The sequence below is a fragment of the Camelina sativa genome, chromosome 14 (genome assembly GCF_000633955.1).
Source record: "Camelina sativa cultivar DH55 chromosome 14, Cs, whole genome shotgun sequence".
In the NCBI taxonomy this organism is placed as follows: domain Eukaryota; kingdom Viridiplantae; phylum Streptophyta; class Magnoliopsida; order Brassicales; family Brassicaceae; genus Camelina; species Camelina sativa.
Window position 1 is genome coordinate 6553484 of NC_025698.1, and position 18943 is coordinate 6572426.

Here is an 18943-nt window from a genome sequence, read left to right on the forward strand (position 1 = left end):
TATGATATTTTGATGTAAATTAGATATATATATATATATATAACACATAAGTGTTTGGTGGAAAAGTAAAGTTAATCCAGATCAACTATACTTCTTAAACTACGATATCTTCTATTTTTAATCTTCCTTTTTTTTTATCATGTCTTTTTGTGATTGTGAACCTCAATCACTTCTTATGTTGACAATAAAAGGCAAAATTTATCAAGTAAAACCTTATATATTAATAATTAATCGTATTTAATGAACCACTAATATGAACTACATCAAAGAGGCCAGCCCAAAGCATAAGTTATGTATTATTTTCGAAGCGATAAAGGATTGAATTTTAGTGGGTAAGGCCATTTGGATACTTGCATTAATTAATGTTTTACAATTGGTTAAAGTAAAATGTTGATTCCTGCCTTATGAACTTTTTAACCAAGCTAGATTTGGTCAGATGATCACATTCATGAAATTGCCAGGAGGTGACGTGGAGCTCGAACCTTAGGTTTGAGACGATCTCCGAAGTCCGAAGGATAACACTAGCTAGATAGTGGAACAAAGAAATGGTTATGATGTCTATAGGATGGCATGCGATGTCATCATTCTCCAACTAGTAGGAAAATTTGGAACAAGATGTACAAAATTTAGTTATCAGTCGAATTAAGGAATAATCAACGACTTAATATGTTAATTATACTGTGCTTTCTAAGTTTATAATTCTTGGATGTCCAAAAGATGAGAGCCTCTTACATGAGGGCTCATTAATCGTCTTTCACGAAGTAGCACACGCGTGTAAGAAAATCTTCTTAGAACTTTTGAGGAAGATTATCGCGAAGAAGCCCACGCGACGATTCTTTTGTCTTATTACATATCCATCCATGTTACCATGTATGGCATTCATATTCGTTCATTCTCAAAGAGGAGAGAAACCATCCAATAATGTGTGTGTATTTGGGAAAAATGTGAAGGAACCACTCAATATTGAGATAGATGGAGACTGGTACCAGCAAGATCATATCTTTGCGAAAAATACATACTTTATTATCACCATCCTTCGTGATAATACACACACACACCTAAATGAATCATGGTGTCTCTCTGTTAACATGTATCTGATATCTCTCCACTAAACCGATGGATTAGGATTTTTGTGTTTAACTAATTATATTCCTACATAATTGCATAACTAATTATTGAAGATGAATCATTACGTTTTTAGTATTACGCTAATTAAAAATAGGGAAAAATAACAAAATTTTATTTTAAAAAATAGAAAACAGGAAAAATAAAGTACAATGATTGTAAAATATGGATAGAAAATTGTTTGCACATGGAAACAACACCGCATTGCTTCCCTGACAGGTAAAGAGACCAGACAAACTCCCAAGTTGTGGGACACATGACTCCTTCTTACATTAGCTTTTCCAAATTGAAATGAAAAAAACTGTAATGATTATCTTTCAGATAATAAGTAAGACTATCAGAACATAATATGATATGTAAAACAAAGTATATGGATCCAAAAAACATTTACAGTATCTTTTTACCCAAAAGATAGGTAATAATAATATATGGACCCAGTAGTCGTTTTTTATTTATTATGTCCAAATTTCATGTCTCTATAGTTTTACCGCAAAGACTCAAAACTTAGAACCAGAAACAAATCAACCAAAAAAAAAACATATGGTACATTGGTACTTAAAAGTTAGATTAAAAGACAAATATGAGAAAACATATATTCGATTAAGTTGTTCATATTTGAGAAATCCCGCAGCAGCTTTTAAATTTGTTGTTTGCATCAAACAAGAATGTTGATTCAGTTTAATTCCTTGAATAACCACCTCTTCGGTATTCTCCAGCAAAGTTTGTTTAACAATTTTGGAATTTATAATGATCCACACCTAAACCATTGAGGTCATGATAGTGACCTTAATAGCTATTTTAATCCAACAAATTATATACGTTTAGTAATACTAGGATTCTTGGCTATAGCAGGTGAAACTAGGGCTATCATCCTAGAGAAGTTATAAATTTTATATTGGTGGATCAATCATATTCTTTAGTGGGTCTGTAGACACATTAATTGAGGCCTAACACTAGTTTGCTACTACAAGTTTAGGACCATAAACTACTCTCGCTCTTTTTTTCTTCTTCAAGTTGGTGATTGTGCCAGATCTCTTCAAAACTCCCGAAGCAATTGCCATGTTTTTGTTGAGTGTTATGTTGTTGTTTTTTTTTTTTTTTGGTTAATGAAAGTTTATATTTAGTTCTTTATGGGCAGTGGCATATGGATCGCTCCTTGTTGAAGGCCTAAGCTTTCAAAAGAGAGCCCATTAGCGTCCTAGCAAATTCTATAATCAATATTTTGTAAAATCGTACATTTATTGGAAGTTGAAATGTTACAACTTCCGAAATTTTCCTTGCAAAATTAAATCTTACAAGTAATTGAGGAATTGAAAGACGAAGTAAAAGATAAGAGGACCTAATTCATTTTTAAATATAACAACACAAAATACACTCCTCATACTAGTACTTAAGCTGCAAAGCAAAGTTTGAATTAGATATTGTAGATATGAGGTATCAGTATTATTAATCTGTACAATAAATAATTATTTACGTGTTACTTAAAAATCATTTAAATTAGGTAACCTTTAACCTTTTAGAGTAAAAATAACATACACTCATGTACACTCCCAACTTCATTTTGAGGGGTATTCAACTTGATGTTTTAAGGATTTGGTAGGATTTTAATATTTTAGAATTTTGAAAGATTTAGTAAATTTTTAGGAGATTTGATTGTGTTTTAGAGTTTTTCTATTTTAAGAAAAGAAAATGAAATGTGATTCTATGAGATTTGACTATTAAACTTTGGGTGATTTTATAATATTTTACAACACAATACCAAAAGAAAATCAGATCAATAGTTGGAGCTATGTCCTCAGTTCATGTAAAACTTAAACCCAAAAACTGTTTTTTTTTTTGTTTCCAAATAATAATCTGATCGAACTTTCTATGAGCTTAAACCTAGAAACTGATCCAAACCAATAGAATTCATTATTCCTTTATTCTGTCTCTGGTGATGCTGCGGCAAACCCAAAAACCTTGACGGCTCAGGCTCAGACTGGTTGAGAAGGTGGCTGATGATTGGTGGGGGTTTTTGGCTTCAAGATTTTTAGTCTTTTTTTTTCTCTTAAATTTTTCAAAATTCCACCTCTATAGGTATGATTTTGATTGTCATACTTTTCAACTAAAAAACAAAAGAAAGTCTCTTAAAATCATCTAAAGTAGCAAGTTTAAAAAAAGTTGTGATAAATTGAATAACAAGAGATTTCAAGTAGGTTTTTAAAATTACTGATTGAATAACAAGAGATTCTATATTATTAATCTTAATTGAATAACATAGGATTTAAGAAGATTTTTAAAAATCCTCAATTGAATAAAAAAGAATTTTAAAGATACTCTAAAATCCTTTAGAATGTCAAACTCAATATCCCTCTTTATTTTATTGTATACAATTTAAAGGTTTGCAACGATAATACACATTTTTGTTGAAATATATAGAGGGATGCGTCTGATGATAAGTAAGCCAAATCTGTTTTCGTAAATACTAGTTCGTAAAATAATCAAGGCTTAATTAATTGTTCATTTCTAATTACGTACTTGGCCATTTATATGTAGTGTATACAACTTTTTCATATTCTTGGGAGTGCTATTGAGTAATGAGTGGCGCAGAAAATACATAGCCTTTTTGGGCTTTGACGTATTAAAAATTGGTAAAATCACGATTGTTATAAGTTGCAAGTGAATATTTGGCTTTAACAAAAGCATCTAAATTCGGCTTTTAGAAAAGAATCGTAATCATTAATTGAGCCACTTGAAGATCATCAAAAGCAAAAAAAAAAAATAGTAATAATATAATTAATTAGTGTCTACAACCCTAAGACAAAGGATCCAATTCTCTTGCCCAATGAGAGGCAGAGATTATCCAAGAAGGCTCTTAAATATTCAATTTTATACTACTATTATGATAGTTGGAATGAATGAAGACTTAAGAAAAACAGACTAGTGAGAGTTGAATTTACTTCCTCTATATCATAAATGATAATTTTCTAGTATTTTTTCTTATCAATTAATGCAAAAAAAATTGTAAATTTCAAAAACCATTAAATGAGAATTTAAAACTTTGATGAAATATTGGTTAATAATTATAAAATATCTTATTATAAATAAATAATATATTTATTGTTAAACATTAAATGTTTTTTTTAATTCATGTAAAAATCCTAAAACATCATATATTGTGATACAGAGGGAGTACTTTTTAACGTTCGAAAAAAACCCTTTCATTTACTAAATGCTCACATATAGGGTCATTTATTTTCCTAGATAAATTAGAACGTTTTGAAGTGATAATATAAATTACATGTTCTCTTGGGAAAGTTTAAATGATGATACTAGCTAACCTAGTGAATCTTGTAAGAAAGTATATATATATTATGTGACCACATAATTTATTTTGCATTTTATTTACTCTATATATCTAACATCGATCCTTTGGTTCCAATGCGCTTGTGACGGATCAATCATATCTACAATGAAGGAGATATGAAGAATCGATGTAGGGGAATATGGAAAAAAATAAAATAATGAAAGAAATGGGAAAGAAAGCAACTTGCACTTATTTTGGCCTAATGAAAAGTTTTATTTGTTGGGTAGTTAAATCTTAAAATGTACGTATATATATATATATATATCCTTTTGTTGTGTGAGAAGTTTTAGCACCTTCGATAAGAACATTTATATGTTCGATATCAGCCATTGATTATACATGTGATCGTAACGCTAGTTTGAGAGAGAGAATAATGTCATTATCGAATTGAAATATAATTAAGACCGCTGCAACAATAAATCCCAAAAATGTTGAACTAATTATGTGTATCACTTTTATTTATCATAAAAGGCAAACATCTTTTTCTTTTCCAAAAGCATAAAAACCCTAGCCACCATTTTGTATTATAATACATAATCGTTATAAGTTGAACGCTAAGAAACAGTCCTAAATTTTCAATTTTGTAATGATTTGAAATATAATATGAACACGTCACCGCTCCTAACATTCCAATTCAGTTGTTTTAGATCTATATCAAAATGTAGACAAACTACCAAGCAAATGAAACGATAAAAAATAGAATATAATGGATACATTGGCAAACAAATAAACCTATTCAAATTGTGATACATAATATAATAAAACACATTCATCTTATAAAAACAGATATATACATGATCCTTCTATTTTCTTCATGTGCATTTTTCATATTCTTATTCTACGATATAATTAAATTAGGAGTGCACTGGAGTTGTTAATTACTGAATTGTACTTTTAATGAATACTTATTTTGGTGAAAGGAAAATGAATAGTTAATTTAACGATGGATAGATTTATAAACAAAAAAGAGGAACGTCGAGGATACGATCTTGTAATATATGTTTAATGCAAATGACGCATAAGTTCTATCTAATCCATATATACATAATGTTAATAAATAAAAAAATTGAACTTTTAAGGGTGTTGAGTTCCTATCGGACAAACTATATTCTTCCAGAAAAACAAAAGAGAGGAATATATTGAATTATGATTATTGTTCTTGACTCCTTTATCTCTCATATTGTTGTCTACGTCATTTTCAAGCACATTTAAAATTTAATTTTCAGTATTTTATCAATTTGTGGTTTCTAACCTGACAATTCACCAAAAAAGAGTGTTTAAAAAAAAAAAATTGAAGGCCTAACATTACAAATTTAATCGTATACAATAAATATGCCAAAACATTAGTTCCAGTCCCATATATAACTTTTCAGTGAACAACAAATATTAAATATGTAATCATGTATCGGTCATTTAGAACGTATAGCACTTAATGAATACGTTTAAGTGACTCTATCCGAATAACTAAACCATTTGAAAGTTGATGTTAGTATCCAGTATTGCCAGAATTAGTATAATTTGACGAGGATTTGTAGAATTATCGTGCATAAAAGACATTAAATTTATGTAAAACACTAAAACATCATTTTCATAGATGAATATTAAATGGTGTATTTTTTTTTCTTTTTTTTGTAATTTTCCAACTTTCAGATTGGAAATTTTGATCATGTCGTAATGATGAATCAGCATGTGTAACAAGAAAATAATGTAGCTGATCCAAAATATGGTACATTATAATAGGCTGGTCTAATCTCCACTACCCGATGATTTACTCACATGTAAGGTATTCGGATCACGTTGCTCAACATGCTAACATAAACAAGTGATATGGTCCTCTATGATGATATCACTCCATTTCCTTTCAAGCAAAACTCAACTATTCAAGCACTTTTAGATACTAAGACAGTTTAAGCATAATTGATCAGTTATATAGCACTTGACAGAGGAAAAGCAAAGAAAATGAAAACATAGTAGGCGATATTTTGGAAAGAAGTAAGAGAGTTGCACACTGCATACTTAGCTAATCAATTTTATAGATATGAAAACATTGAAAAGCAAACCGAGGGGATACGATAACATGAAGCAAGACAAAGCAAACTAGAAAACTGACACTAAAACCCTAAAGAAGTTCGACCAACGTGCCAAAACCCTAACTTCCTTCCCACCTTAATTATTAATTAGTAGTGCTACCCATAGTTCATTAAACAAGTGCCCGACACCGATGATACATCACGCGAAACCAACATTCCGTGGAACAGCCTTGCACTTCAACGGCTGCTTCATCTCCATAGACAGCTTGAGAACCTCAGCGAGCTCAACATCACAAGAACCCTTAACCCATTCGAAATTCTGAATCAGTTGAGCAATCCAAAGATGGACAGTAGCTAGACCCATTGCTTTACCAGGGCAAACGCGACGTCCGGACCCGAACGGAGCCAATCTAAGATCAGAGCCCATGATGCTCACATCCTCACCACCAATGAACCTATCAGGGTTAAACACTTCAGGGTCGGTCCAGATTTTGGCGTCGTGTGTGATGGACCACATGTTGACCATAGCTATGGTTCCTGCAGGGACAAGGTTGGGACCTACGTGAACATCGTGGATAGCGAGTCGGGCCCATGAGAGGAGTGGACCAGGTGGGTGGAGCCTTAGGGTTTCTTTGACAATAGCTTGGAGGTACGGCAGTTTTGGGATGTCGGAGTCAGACAAGGATCTAGTGTTGTTACTTGTAGCAGAAGCTATCTCTTTGTAGAGCTTATCCTGGATGTCTTGATGCAAAACCATTCTAGCAAGAACCCATTCTACTAGAATCGCAACAGTATCTGTCCCTCTAAAAATCATTTCCTTAAAAAATAAAAAATCAAAAGATTAAAACCTTGGATACAAAATATAAATAAAACTCACATTCAAAGATTAAAAGTTTTCTCCGAAGGAAAAAAAAATAGTGAAAGTAGCTTACCCAAAGAACAGCAATCATGTCAGAATCAGACAGCTTTTCATCCTTTTGCAAGCCAAGCAAGACATCAACGAAGTCCTCTCCATTGAGATTGTTGCTCTTCTTCATCTTGTGTTTGTCAATTATTCCGCCGACAAAAGTGTTGACTTCAGAGACCAAAGCTCTACACCTCTTCCTCACTCCTTGGAAGTCAAACCAACGAAGAAGCCAAAAGTGATCGCTCCAGTTAAATATCCCAAGCAACTCATAGCCTTCACTCACCAGCCTCTCCAGGAAACACCCAACTCCATTCACTTCATCAAAATCGTAACTTTCACCGAAGACAGTCGTCATTACATTATTCAAAGAACCAAAGTGAACGATCTTTTTCACTTCAACTTCACCACAAGCATCAGACGTGACAAGGCTCTTGATCTTCTTCACCATCTTCATACCGATCCCAACTCTAACACCTTCGAAACTCACGATTCTCCTCGGACTGAAAAGATGAGTGGAAGAGATTCTCCTAAGATTCCTCCAGTACTCACCATACGGTGCGAATCCCATCGCACGGTGGAACAGTAGCTCGTAAGCTGACTCCTTAACCGGCCGGTCCGCAAAAGCAGAGCTGTTCAGAATCTCTTTAGCAGTCTCCGGTTCACTAGAGATGACGAAACGCGAAAACCCAACAGAAAACGCCATCAACGGGGAGGCCTTGAAGCGTTTTGCAAGAGCGGCTAGAACACGGTGGGGATTAACGCCGGAGAAGACAGAAAGAGAACCAGATGGTCCAGGAATCGCAACCCGGTTCTTGGATGACCCGGTCCAGGCCCATGCGAGCCCACCTGGTGAGAGGAAGAAAGCAACGGTCGCTACGAATAGCGAGATCAAAGCAAAGGCTTCGACGGTGAGAAGGTTCAGGTTGTTAAAGAACAGAACGTAAGCTTCCGAAGACATCTCTCGGCTGAGTTATGGAAGGAGAGAGAGATAGAGTGTTCTGAGTGTGAGAGATGAGGTGTTTAGAGTTTATGATGAAGATGTGAAGTGTTTTGTGCATGGGAAGAGTGTTTAAATAGATGTGATTTACTAGTTGCATCGTTGATATTTTTTTTAAAAACTTATTAATAAGGTATTAATCTTTAATGATGAATTAAATGTTTTAAAATTGTATTTGCATTGCATTGTTGGTCAATTTGTTTTTTACTGGTGGAGCGATTTTTTATGTTGCTTTCTTTTGTTATTTACTAAACTTTTTTGAAAATCGCTACATTTATATTCAGTATAATAAAATAAATTTTAATGGTTTGATGGTAAAAATGGTTTATTTTTGTAAGGGTTTTGGAGATTTTCTAATAATCGAAACCCATCATTTTGGTATAAAATATCAGGAGACAATATAGTGTGATTCATATGGTTTGTGTGAAGATTTGGTATGTTTTCTTGCAATAATTGGCAAATTGTAGTTGTGTCATGCGTAAAAATATTGGAACAAAGTCAAGATATTTTCAATCATGTAATAAAAACTGTTTTTGGAATACATAATTAGATTAATAGGATAAGCTTTTTACTACCATATCGATCTATTTTATTAAACATTGAACATCACATGAATAATATCAATATCAAACTCACGCTAAAACAGCTAATCTATTCGAAAAGATCCATTCGCTCTCCGGATACAATTTAAAATTAAATGGGTGGAAGTTTTTTTTTTTTTTTTTTCAACAAATGGGTGGAAGTTAATGAACCAAAATTATAAAATAGTACTTAAGGTAGTAATTGCGAATTCGGTTACGTGGGACAAACGATTCGATAGTGTGGTACGGTTGAACTGCAGTACGTGCAGGACAAAAGTATTTGCGGAATAAATGCGGTTTATGTAAAATATGCGGTTCAAAATAATGTTTGATTGGTAAAAAACTATTTGCGGTACGGATTTCTTATTATTTTATTAATAACTAATATAATTCTTTTATTTTTTAATGTTTTTAATATTATTAGATATTATAAATAAACATTATAAACAAATATATCATAAATTAAATTGTCTTTATTGTCAATGAAAAAGTAATTCCATCTATTATTTATAAACTTTAAAAACCAAAAATTATTTTAAATTAGTCATGTAAATTTGTGTTCATTAAAATAGTGAAGAAATACATCGATTTAAACATAATTTTGTTCTAGAGAAAACTATAATTTAAAAAAAAATAAATCAGTTAATTATACATTATTGGTTTAATTTGTATTGATGAAAAAATAATCAAATTTATTTAAACTAAAATATAACTTTTATGTACATATTTATGCACAACTAAAAATATTTATTTATAAATAATTAACTTTTTTTTGCTATTTACAATTTATGTAAATTAACTTATTTATTTTGTTATTTGTAATACAATTATTTCTTGCATAAGCATCTTGTTTTTAACTCAAAAAAAAATTATTATTTAACACAAACCTTCTTTTAGTACACATTTAGACAAGTATTAATGTATCATTTTTATAATTATAAATAAATGAAAGAAAAAGAAAAGCGGATTTATGGTGATACGCACTATATATCTGGAGAAAGTTTATTGGTGAGGCGTTTTTCATTAAATACGACAGTACAAAAAGTTAATGCGGTTTTCCTTTTTATACAAAAACGTCCCGCTTTTTCAATCACCATTGAAAACGTTAGTATAAAAAAAGAGAAAGAATGTTAAAGAAGAATCGATATGAGGGAATCGTAGCCGTCTTTGCCACTATTAAATGTACGGATTTATTCATATTTTAGTGTGGCATACTAATTTTTTTATTTGAAAACATTTTTTTTTAACTTAAGAAGAAAAAAAAACACTCACTTCAGTCGTGAAATCAAATGTGAAAATCGTGGTTAACAATCGACAATTTCATCATTCCACAATTTTAAACGACTAGAATCTAAAAAGAAAGATGAATACTAGTTTCTAATTAAATCAAATTGTTATCACTTATTCATTTCACTGTTCCATTAAATTTTTTTTACGGCAAATACCAATTAAAAGAATTTTCAACACCAACTCAAAAATGGCAAACAAAAGTGTGACTTCTCTGTATTAACTCCATTTTGTTTTTGTTTCACACTCATAAATATGAGTTAGATGCAAACGGTGCAGTTAATACATCTGGCAAGGCGTGCTCACATGGTGAACAGAAGATAAAATCGTTATGGCTAGGCGTTGGAGGCATCTCAAAGGTTCGAGGCTTTTTTATTTCACTATTCGATTTAACATTACGAGACACGTGGAAGGAGTCAAATCAATAGTAAAGTCAATATCAGTATCATAATTGAAGAAGAAATATCTTTGCCGTGTGATTGAGAGATGGTCCTTTGTAGTTTTTTGTAACACTATGCACATCACTGTTGTTGTGCTCTTTTCAATTTTTACATTGCCAATTTTACTTCACAATTGTGCAAGATACATAAATTAATATATACTTGTACTAGGATTTGCGTAGAGAAGAAATATAATATATATAAGTAAAATTTAAGGGGAGACAAAGGGCAGTGATGATTAAGAAAATACAGATGAAAGCTGACATTAGTAAACTCGTAAAGCTCTGTGATGTGTTATGGTCTACTAGTCCTAGTGTTGTAGGCTTAGGCCTGCTTCGTCCAGCTACTTTCTACTGCTTAAATTTACTGTTTCGTATTTTATATTAGTGTATATATTACTTACTTGACAGACAGCGAAGCCCATATCTCCTTTTGACATATATACTTTTAGTATCAGTTGTAGTAAATGGACCAACTAATACTAATTGATTGATTTCATGGTTCTGATTTTCTTTATGTATTTATGACCCTAATTCATATTGACCTATTAAATTATTTGGCTAACTTATTAACTGATTAATTATATGATTTTTAATAGATTAGTAATGAAAATTGTTCACTTTTAAAAAGACTTATCGGTTGTGATTAGTATATGACATATAATTTTCGTTGTAATCAATAACAAATATTTTTAATGTTTTACCATTTGTTTACTCACTATTTTACATTTCTTTGAAGTTTGAATTAATATTATCTATGGCTAATTATTATTTTATTCGCTAAAAGTTTTATATTAGTTTATATGAGTAATCGGACTCGATTCTTTAATTTTTTATAATTTATTAACGAATTTAGTTATGGAAAATCAAAGTAATGGAGACATGTTTTATAATACTGCATGTTTAATAACAAACAATGTTATTCCATAATTCTACTATATTAATTGGAAAGTACAAATATGAAACTAATCTTAAAATGTATAAAAAATTACTTGACATTAGAAAAAATTAATTAAGCTTAGTTAACTAATTTAAATTAAATATAATTAATTAAAAATAAAAAACACTCACAGATCAAATATTAAATAATCTAAAAAAATCTAAAAAAATATTTTTTCTCTCTAATAAATTATGGACGAAATTACTAATTATTTTTTTAAAAATATATAAACTAATCAGAATTTTAAAAACTAAGATTTTATATCCAAATATACAATAAAATCATTTTTGATAACTAAATTCGAAGATTTTGTTAAAATTTTAAATTATGATTCTCCTATCATCTTTATTTTATTTTATTTACAAATTGTTTTGAATTTTCATATATTACTTATAATTAATAAAATTCATATTTTTCTGCATATGTTGTGATTTGAATTTTTTAAAACGAAGATATATTATTAAATGTATGAAAATGTGTGTTTTAATTTCCATATCGGCGGGTTGATAAAACTAAATTTATATAGATGCTAAATTAATAATTTTTATTTGCTCACAATTATAATATTTAAATTACTATTTTATATTTCACAAAATAATGATGCAAATACAACAAACAAACAATATAAAACTGTAATAATACGTCAAAAATAAAATACTATAATATTCTAAAATAATTAGTATTCAAATAGACTAATAGATTTACATAACAATTAAAAATAAATATTATCTCAAACAAAATAACTTTTTTAAAAAATAAAACAATAATTTTTATTATTATATCATAATTTTTTTTTAAATGTTGACCCGTGCTTTAAGCACGGGATATATTCTAGTATTCTAGTAAATTAATACACATCTTCTCAAACAATATAAGCTAGTTATATTATTATCAAATATGACCAATAAATACATGAATATATGGAAATGTAGCTGCAATTCTGTTAAAAGCAAAAGCGTCTACAAGTTGATTGGAAATTTAGAATTGTAATATTATGTGGCAAAACCAAATCATGATATTTATTTTGGAAGTAATTGAAATATTTGGTAGAATTTGACTGATAAATACATACTTACATAGAAATGAAGTTACATTATTTTCTTACAACAAGAACATGAGTAATGTTTTTAAAAATGAATTATGTAGCATGCAATACTTTTTAGAAGAATCATAATAAGAAGGAGCAAAACCAAAGCATGAAATGTTCCTATTTTAGTTATCATTAAACAGAAAAACTTGATAGTTTCATAAATTAATTCAACTATTTGTAGGACTTTGATTAACAAATACATGCAATTACAATTCTTTCTTGAAAACGAGATAATGATATAGTTCAAAAAATATATTTATGCAGCCTGAAGTAGTTTGATTAGAGATATAACTTGTAATAATAAAATAAAAACATGAAGTATTCATATTTATTTGTCAATATGAAGTGTTCATATTTATCTATCACTTGTAAAAAAAATGCTTTATGTTTTTTTTTATATACCCGTTAAACTATTTGATACACTTTAGCCAGTAAATATATGAAGACACATATTGTTGGTACAATTCACTTTTAAAAACAAATGTGTAAAGTAGTTCAAAACAAATGTAATTGTGTCACATAACATATATTCATTTAAATTAGAGTTTGTATCATTAACTAGAAAAATCAGAGTATTTTGTAAATTTTGTAGATTTACATACCTATTTAGTAAGATAGCTATAACTTATACAAAAACATAAGTAACATGAAATAGTTTGGTAAAAGTCCTAACACAAAGAAACAAAATCAAAAGTTCAAAACATAAAGCATACATATTTATTTTTGTCACAAAAAAATATATGATAATTTTTGGTTAGAAAGACAAAAGATTGCAATATTTTGGATCCAGCAATGTTCTTACAATTCTCTCTTACACACAAAATCATAAATTAGATCAAACAAATAGAATTATGTAACATTACATATTTGTGTAACGGTGTTGAATGAAATAACAAAGCTTGATCATAAAAAAACAATAGAGAAATGTTTGATAATAGTTTAACTTTTTAACAAAATTTGATCACTAAGTAGATAAATACATATAATTGCATTCATGTAACATAAATATAAATAAACTACAACTTTATCTTGATATTAAATTTATGAAGAATGTTTTAATTGAAATAACACAACATCAAAATAGAAATAACAAATTAGTTTTATACACCACAAACATCTCATATGATCTACATGCATTTATACATCATTTACATATCAATGACTTTGTTGTAACAATATTTTTAATAGATTGAGAATAATGTGACAAATTTGTAACTTTGAATCAATCATATTAAATGTTTGAGTATCTTTTAATGTATATAGAATATTTTTGTAATGTCATCACAACTACCACTCATAACTATCTAAATTTTAGTGAACTTTTTTTGATAAATTTCAAATTTCATTTCAGATATTATTTTACTATCTAAATTCGTAATTTTAAAATATCAATAATTGAAATTAATTTATTAATCAAATATGTTCACTAAATATTTTTATCACTTTCATCATTTTATATACTAGTATAATTTGACACTGTTTTCATATTTTAATTTTCTTAGAATAATATTTTATCATGTCTATACTTTAAAAGATTTTGTTATCAGTTTGCATGTTAACAAATAAAATAATTGATAAAGTTTTTGAAACTAGTTAATAAGTTTTTGAAACTAGTTAATATGTAGAACTTCATGTATGACTTTTTAGAAACTGTTAAATAACTTAAATGAAAAGGTGCATGTTCTACATCTTTTTTTGGAAAAGACATACTACATCAGTACATCAGGAGTATTTTTACTATTGACAGCTGTTTTTGCTGTGAGACCAAAATAGATTTTAAATGTAAAGCGTAGGAATAAACATGTAAGAACAAAAAAGAAAAGAACTGGAAAGTGAGAGGCCAAACCAGACCAGAGTGGTTTTAAATCTTAAATGAAAAGGTGCATGTTCAAACATAACCAAACCAGAGTGATATCATTCTATTTCCTTTCTCCTTGTTTGGTATGTGGTTAAGGATATGAATTGGGTATATATTTTTAAAAAATCAATATATTTGTGAACATAAACTGTATATTGAGATCTCATTCTATTTGGATAAATGGATCTTTTTTTCAAAAAAATTTCTTTTATATCTAAAATTCAGTACAGATTTTTTTTATAACACATATATACAAAACCGATGATTACATTTTGAGTTACTTTCGCATTAGCTATTTGTTTTGTTATTTTTCAGAGTGATTTTAATAGAAAGATTAATGCTTTCTATTTACTATGCAAAATTTATATATAATGTCATTTTCTAAGTAACAAAAATATGCATGTGTACACGTTTCCCAAGATTTGGTGTCTATATGTTTTTTATCAAAGAAATAATAACGAAGCAAAAAAAAAATTGTGACACTAAAATGAAGTCAAAATAGTTTATTAAAAACATTTCTTAGTAGTACTTACCGGTAACGTGAGTTAAGCATTTCAGTTATTATTTTCGCTTCAAATTTTGTTGTTAGATGTACAATTTAATTCTATGAATAGAAAGATGAGGTTTGTTTTAGTGTTTTACTGGTCGTATATGTTGTTCAACCTTAAACTTTTTTGTTTTTGTTTTATTTTGCTTTTAAATCTTACCGGTTAAGCTTAATAATAAGATTAAAATATGTTCACAAAAGTTTCGTGAAACACTTCTTGATATATTATAGCTCGTATCGCATGCTCTGTTCAAACATTTCCCACCATAATTACGTTGGCTTCATTTTGGTGATAAAATTATAAATTTTTATAAATAAGTATAACTTGTTATCTTTGCCTAATTGTGTATGTGGCTCTCTCCCTGTAAAACTCGAGCACACATTCCTTTTTATTAAGTCTGATGATTCATGGGCTGTACGAACCGTTTGCTAGTAATTGGGCCGACAATGAATCGTACAGTAAAACACATTCACACTAGCACATAAATAATTCTGTGGGTATGTTTTTTTCCCTATAGGTTAATTCGTTTTTACTACAAAAAACCTCTCTTAAGATTTGATATAACCGCACTGTTCTATGTTAATTTTAAGATTTAGTATTTTAATCATATTAATGTTACCACTCTTTAAAATCTATGTTAATTTTCAGATTATATTTAAATAATGTAGTTTATAAGTTACTCAAAAGCCTCCGTAGCATAGTGGTATTGCGTTCGCTTCGTAAGCGAAAGGCCGCGAGTTCGATCCTCGCCGGGGGCTTTTCTCGTCTTTATTCTTTTTCTTTTGACCTTTTTACAAAAATATTTATTTTGAACTTGCCTATTTTCTCTCTTTAGTTTCTTTTGTGACATTCCCAATTTCTTAGCCACAAATTTTCCATTACTCGAGAAATGTAATCGTCAAAAAAACAATTCGAGGAAAATTTCCCTCCTTATACCATAAATAATAATGTTTAATTGAATAAAATCTGTAGCAAAAGCCCTACAAAAATCCCCAATTCTCGTCGGAGATTTCTAAGTCAAAACCCTAAAAAGATAGACACCATACCTATATATAAATATTATATTCATATCTCTTGTGTCCTTTACTCTGTCTTCTTCTTCTTCCTTCTCTTCGAACTGATCTGAGATTTTGATTCTGCTCCTCTCTTCTCATCGTCCAAGGTAATTGCTTTTGTTCATTGTTCGTATACCCTATTCTTTCATCTTTTGCACTTTTTCAATTAGGTTTTATAGAATCTACCCGTAAAGTCTTCTCCTTTATTGTGGATTCCTCTGTAAAAGCTTGAGCCTTTCTTTTTATTTTTACTTCAAAGTGTAGTGTAGCCTTAAAGATTAGATCTTTAGAGTTCAATTTTTATAGATTCACTTCTTGGCAAAAGTCTTGAAAGTAAAGCTATAGGATCTACTGAGATTTGTGAATTCCTTTTGCGTAGATTGGAATTGACAATGTGGGATTTGTACTGAGTTTTCTTGTTTGATTCAGATGAAACAGAATCATTACTTTGTTTGTCTGACGCTAATGAATGAATCTTTTCTTGGGATTAGGTAGAGATGGCACTCGAATCGAATGCTCCAGTTATGGATCCACACACTGTGGGCAATGCGTTTGTTCAGAAGTACTACAACCACTTGTATGAATCACCAGCGGAAGTGTATCAGTATTATCGCGAGGATAGTGTTTTAGGCCGCCCGGGTTCCGATGGAGAGATGGATTCTGTCAAATCCTTAAAAGTAAGCTTCGGTTTCGATTAGATGAATCTTAAAAGTTCATTGTTTGATTAGGTGTTGATGTCTCTTCTGCGTTTGTTTTTGAGTTCCAACTAGTGCAAAATCTTTTTAATTTTTACTTGGAAGCAAAGTTTTGATTTTAAGAGTTTCTTTGATTTTGTTTGCAGGCTATCAATGACAAGATCATGTCCTTCGATTACCAGAACACAAAGATTCAGATTTTGACTGCTGATTCACAAGCATCTTACAAGAATGGCGTTGTTACTCTAGTCACTGGTTTACTGACCGTGAAAGATGGTGAAAGAATGAGATTTACTCAATCCTTTTTCCTTGTGCCCCAGAATGGAAGCTACTTTGTCCTGAACGATGTCTTTAGGTATGTCGCTGATGAGATTGTTGAACCAGAAGCTAGCAAGAAAGAGGTCGAGGAGGTGATTCCTCAAGTGGTTCAATCAACTGTTACTCCAGTGGGTGAGTATTTATTTGCCAATGTGTTTTTGTCAATCAAGAATATCAATTTTACATTTCAGGATTCATGGGAATATTGATTATGATCTGCAGAGCCAACAAATGAAGTTGCTGAGCCAGTTACTATCCCTACTCAACAACCTGCGTCGAAACCAACAACTGAAGTTACAGAGAAGAGACCAGAAAGAGCTGTAGCAAATGGACATCCCAAAACCCCGGAGGAAAAAGTTGTGAAGGATGATATCAGCAATGGTGTGGATGCTCCCAAGAAATCATTTGCAGCAATGGTGAGTCCTCTTTATTTGTAAAGTACTAAAATCCAATTCTCTCGCGCTATCTTTACTTAGGTAATCTAAAATGTTTTGCTACTTACGCTTTAGGTCCAATCTCCTGCCAAGCCTAAGCCTAAGCCTGTGACAAGGCCGAGTGCTGCTCCCAAACCCAAAGCTCCTGCTCCTGTTCCTGAACACTCTCCTGCTGAAACAGTCGACCAACCAGGTTTGAATTCAATGTTCTAACATTTCAGGAAAACCAAATATTTTCCACTTTTGTCTATGTCTTAATATGATTTACATATTTTCATGTGTCAGCCGAGGATGGTGCCACCATATTTGTTGCAAACTTGCCTATGGACGCAACACCCGAGCAACTCAATGAAACATTCAAAGGTTTTGGAGCGATTAAGAAAGATGGTATCCAAGTTAGAAGTTACAGGGTGAGTTGTTATCCAAATGGATCTTTAGAGGAAACATGTTTTGCTTTGTTCCACTGCTGAATTTTTTGAACCATCAAAAACGTTTTCATTTTTCAGTTAAAGGGAAACTGTTTCGGGTTTGTGACATTTGAATCTGCTGAAGTTACGAAATTGGTCCTCCAGGTATGGTTTCAACTTTCAACATCAACCAAATATCTTACAAACTTTTGATTTTTTAGATTCTTCTTCTGATGATGTCCTGCTAACATAATTCTAGGCTCACAAAGAATTAGCCATCAGAATCGGGAACCGAAGAGTTTCTATAGAAGAGAAACGAGGTAAGTTAAGAGTAAAGCTTTACTACTTTGTATTGGTCTCCAAGATCTGAAGTTCAAGATTGTAAAAGACCTTTGATTCCTCTGCAGGCAACAACGATAATGGAAGACCCTCAAGTCGAAACGGAGGCTACAGGAGCGAGAATGGTTACAGAAACGACGGTTTTAGGCCTCGAGGCAACAGTTATAATGGTGGAGGTCGAGGCTATGGAAGAAATGGATATGATAGACGAGGAGGCGAATCACGCAACGGTGAATCTAACAATGGTAATGGAAAGGTTCACCAGAACGGAACAGTAAAAGCTGGCAGTGAAAATGCTCAATCCAGAGGCTAAAAGAGTTTTTTTTTTTTTCTTAAACTCTGATGTGTTGTTGTTATTTTGTTCATTTGAAAAATTGAAAATCTGAAGAAACTTTTATAGGAAGAGAGAAAGAGAGAGATTAGAAGGTTTTTTTTTTGGAGTAGGTTTATCTCTTTTCATTTGAGAACTTGTTTTGGACAAATAATTTGATGATTACATTGTTTCTTTCCAATCAAAAAAATCTTTAAGGCTTCGTCTGGTCCGGTC

General features: G+C 30.5%; 2 protein-coding genes and 1 non-coding gene across 4 annotated transcripts; 2 read left to right on the top strand and 1 right to left on the bottom strand.

Moving 5' to 3' along the window:
• Positions 6473-8433, bottom strand: LOC104740031 (cytochrome P450 78A5). Its single transcript, XM_010460531.2, has 2 exons — positions 7434-8433; positions 6473-7318 (listed from the first exon to the last, which is right to left on the bottom strand). The coding sequence occupies exons 1-2, from the start codon at positions 8364-8366 to the stop codon at positions 6701-6703; spliced, it is 1551 nt and encodes a 516-aa protein (XP_010458833.1). The 5' UTR covers positions 8367-8433; the 3' UTR covers positions 6473-6700.
• On the top strand, positions 15835-15906 carry TRNAT-CGU. The gene has a single exon. It is a non-coding gene; the product is annotated as a tRNA-Thr (tRNA).
• Positions 16021-18927, top strand: LOC104740032 (putative G3BP-like protein). Of its 2 annotated transcripts, none has more exons than XM_010460533.2 (9): positions 16021-16310; positions 16699-16880; positions 17045-17348; positions 17439-17632; positions 17726-17843; positions 17936-18060; positions 18157-18222; positions 18317-18377; positions 18465-18927. In XM_010460533.2, exons 2-9 carry the CDS (start codon positions 16701-16703, stop codon positions 18707-18709), a joined length of 1293 nt encoding a protein of 430 aa, XP_010458835.1. In that variant the 5' UTR covers positions 16021-16310; positions 16699-16700; the 3' UTR covers positions 18710-18927. The 2 variants fall into 2 exon arrangements, with proteins under 2 accessions (XP_010458835.1, XP_010458834.1); XM_010460532.2 differs by having other exon boundaries at positions 16023-16310; positions 16695-16880.

Bases quoted from the DNA above. Each gene is read 5' to 3' on its own strand.
- LOC104740031 (XM_010460531.2), bottom strand. From the start codon at position 8,366: ATGTCTTCGGAAGCTTACGTTCTGTTCTTTAACAACCTGAACCTTCTC. The intron at 7,319-7,433 runs GTAAGCTACTTT...TTATTTTTTAAG, and splicing joins ACATGATTGCTGTTCTTTGG to GAAATGATTTTTAGAGGGAC.
- LOC104740032 (XM_010460533.2), top strand. From the start codon at position 16,701: ATGGCACTCGAATCGAATGCTCCAGTTATGGATCCACACACTGTGGGC. The intron at 17,633-17,725 runs GTGAGTCCTCTT...CTTACGCTTTAG, and splicing joins AGAAATCATTTGCAGCAATG to GTCCAATCTCCTGCCAAGCC. The intron at 18,061-18,156 runs GTGAGTTGTTAT...TTCATTTTTCAG, and splicing joins TCCAAGTTAGAAGTTACAGG to TTAAAGGGAAACTGTTTCGG.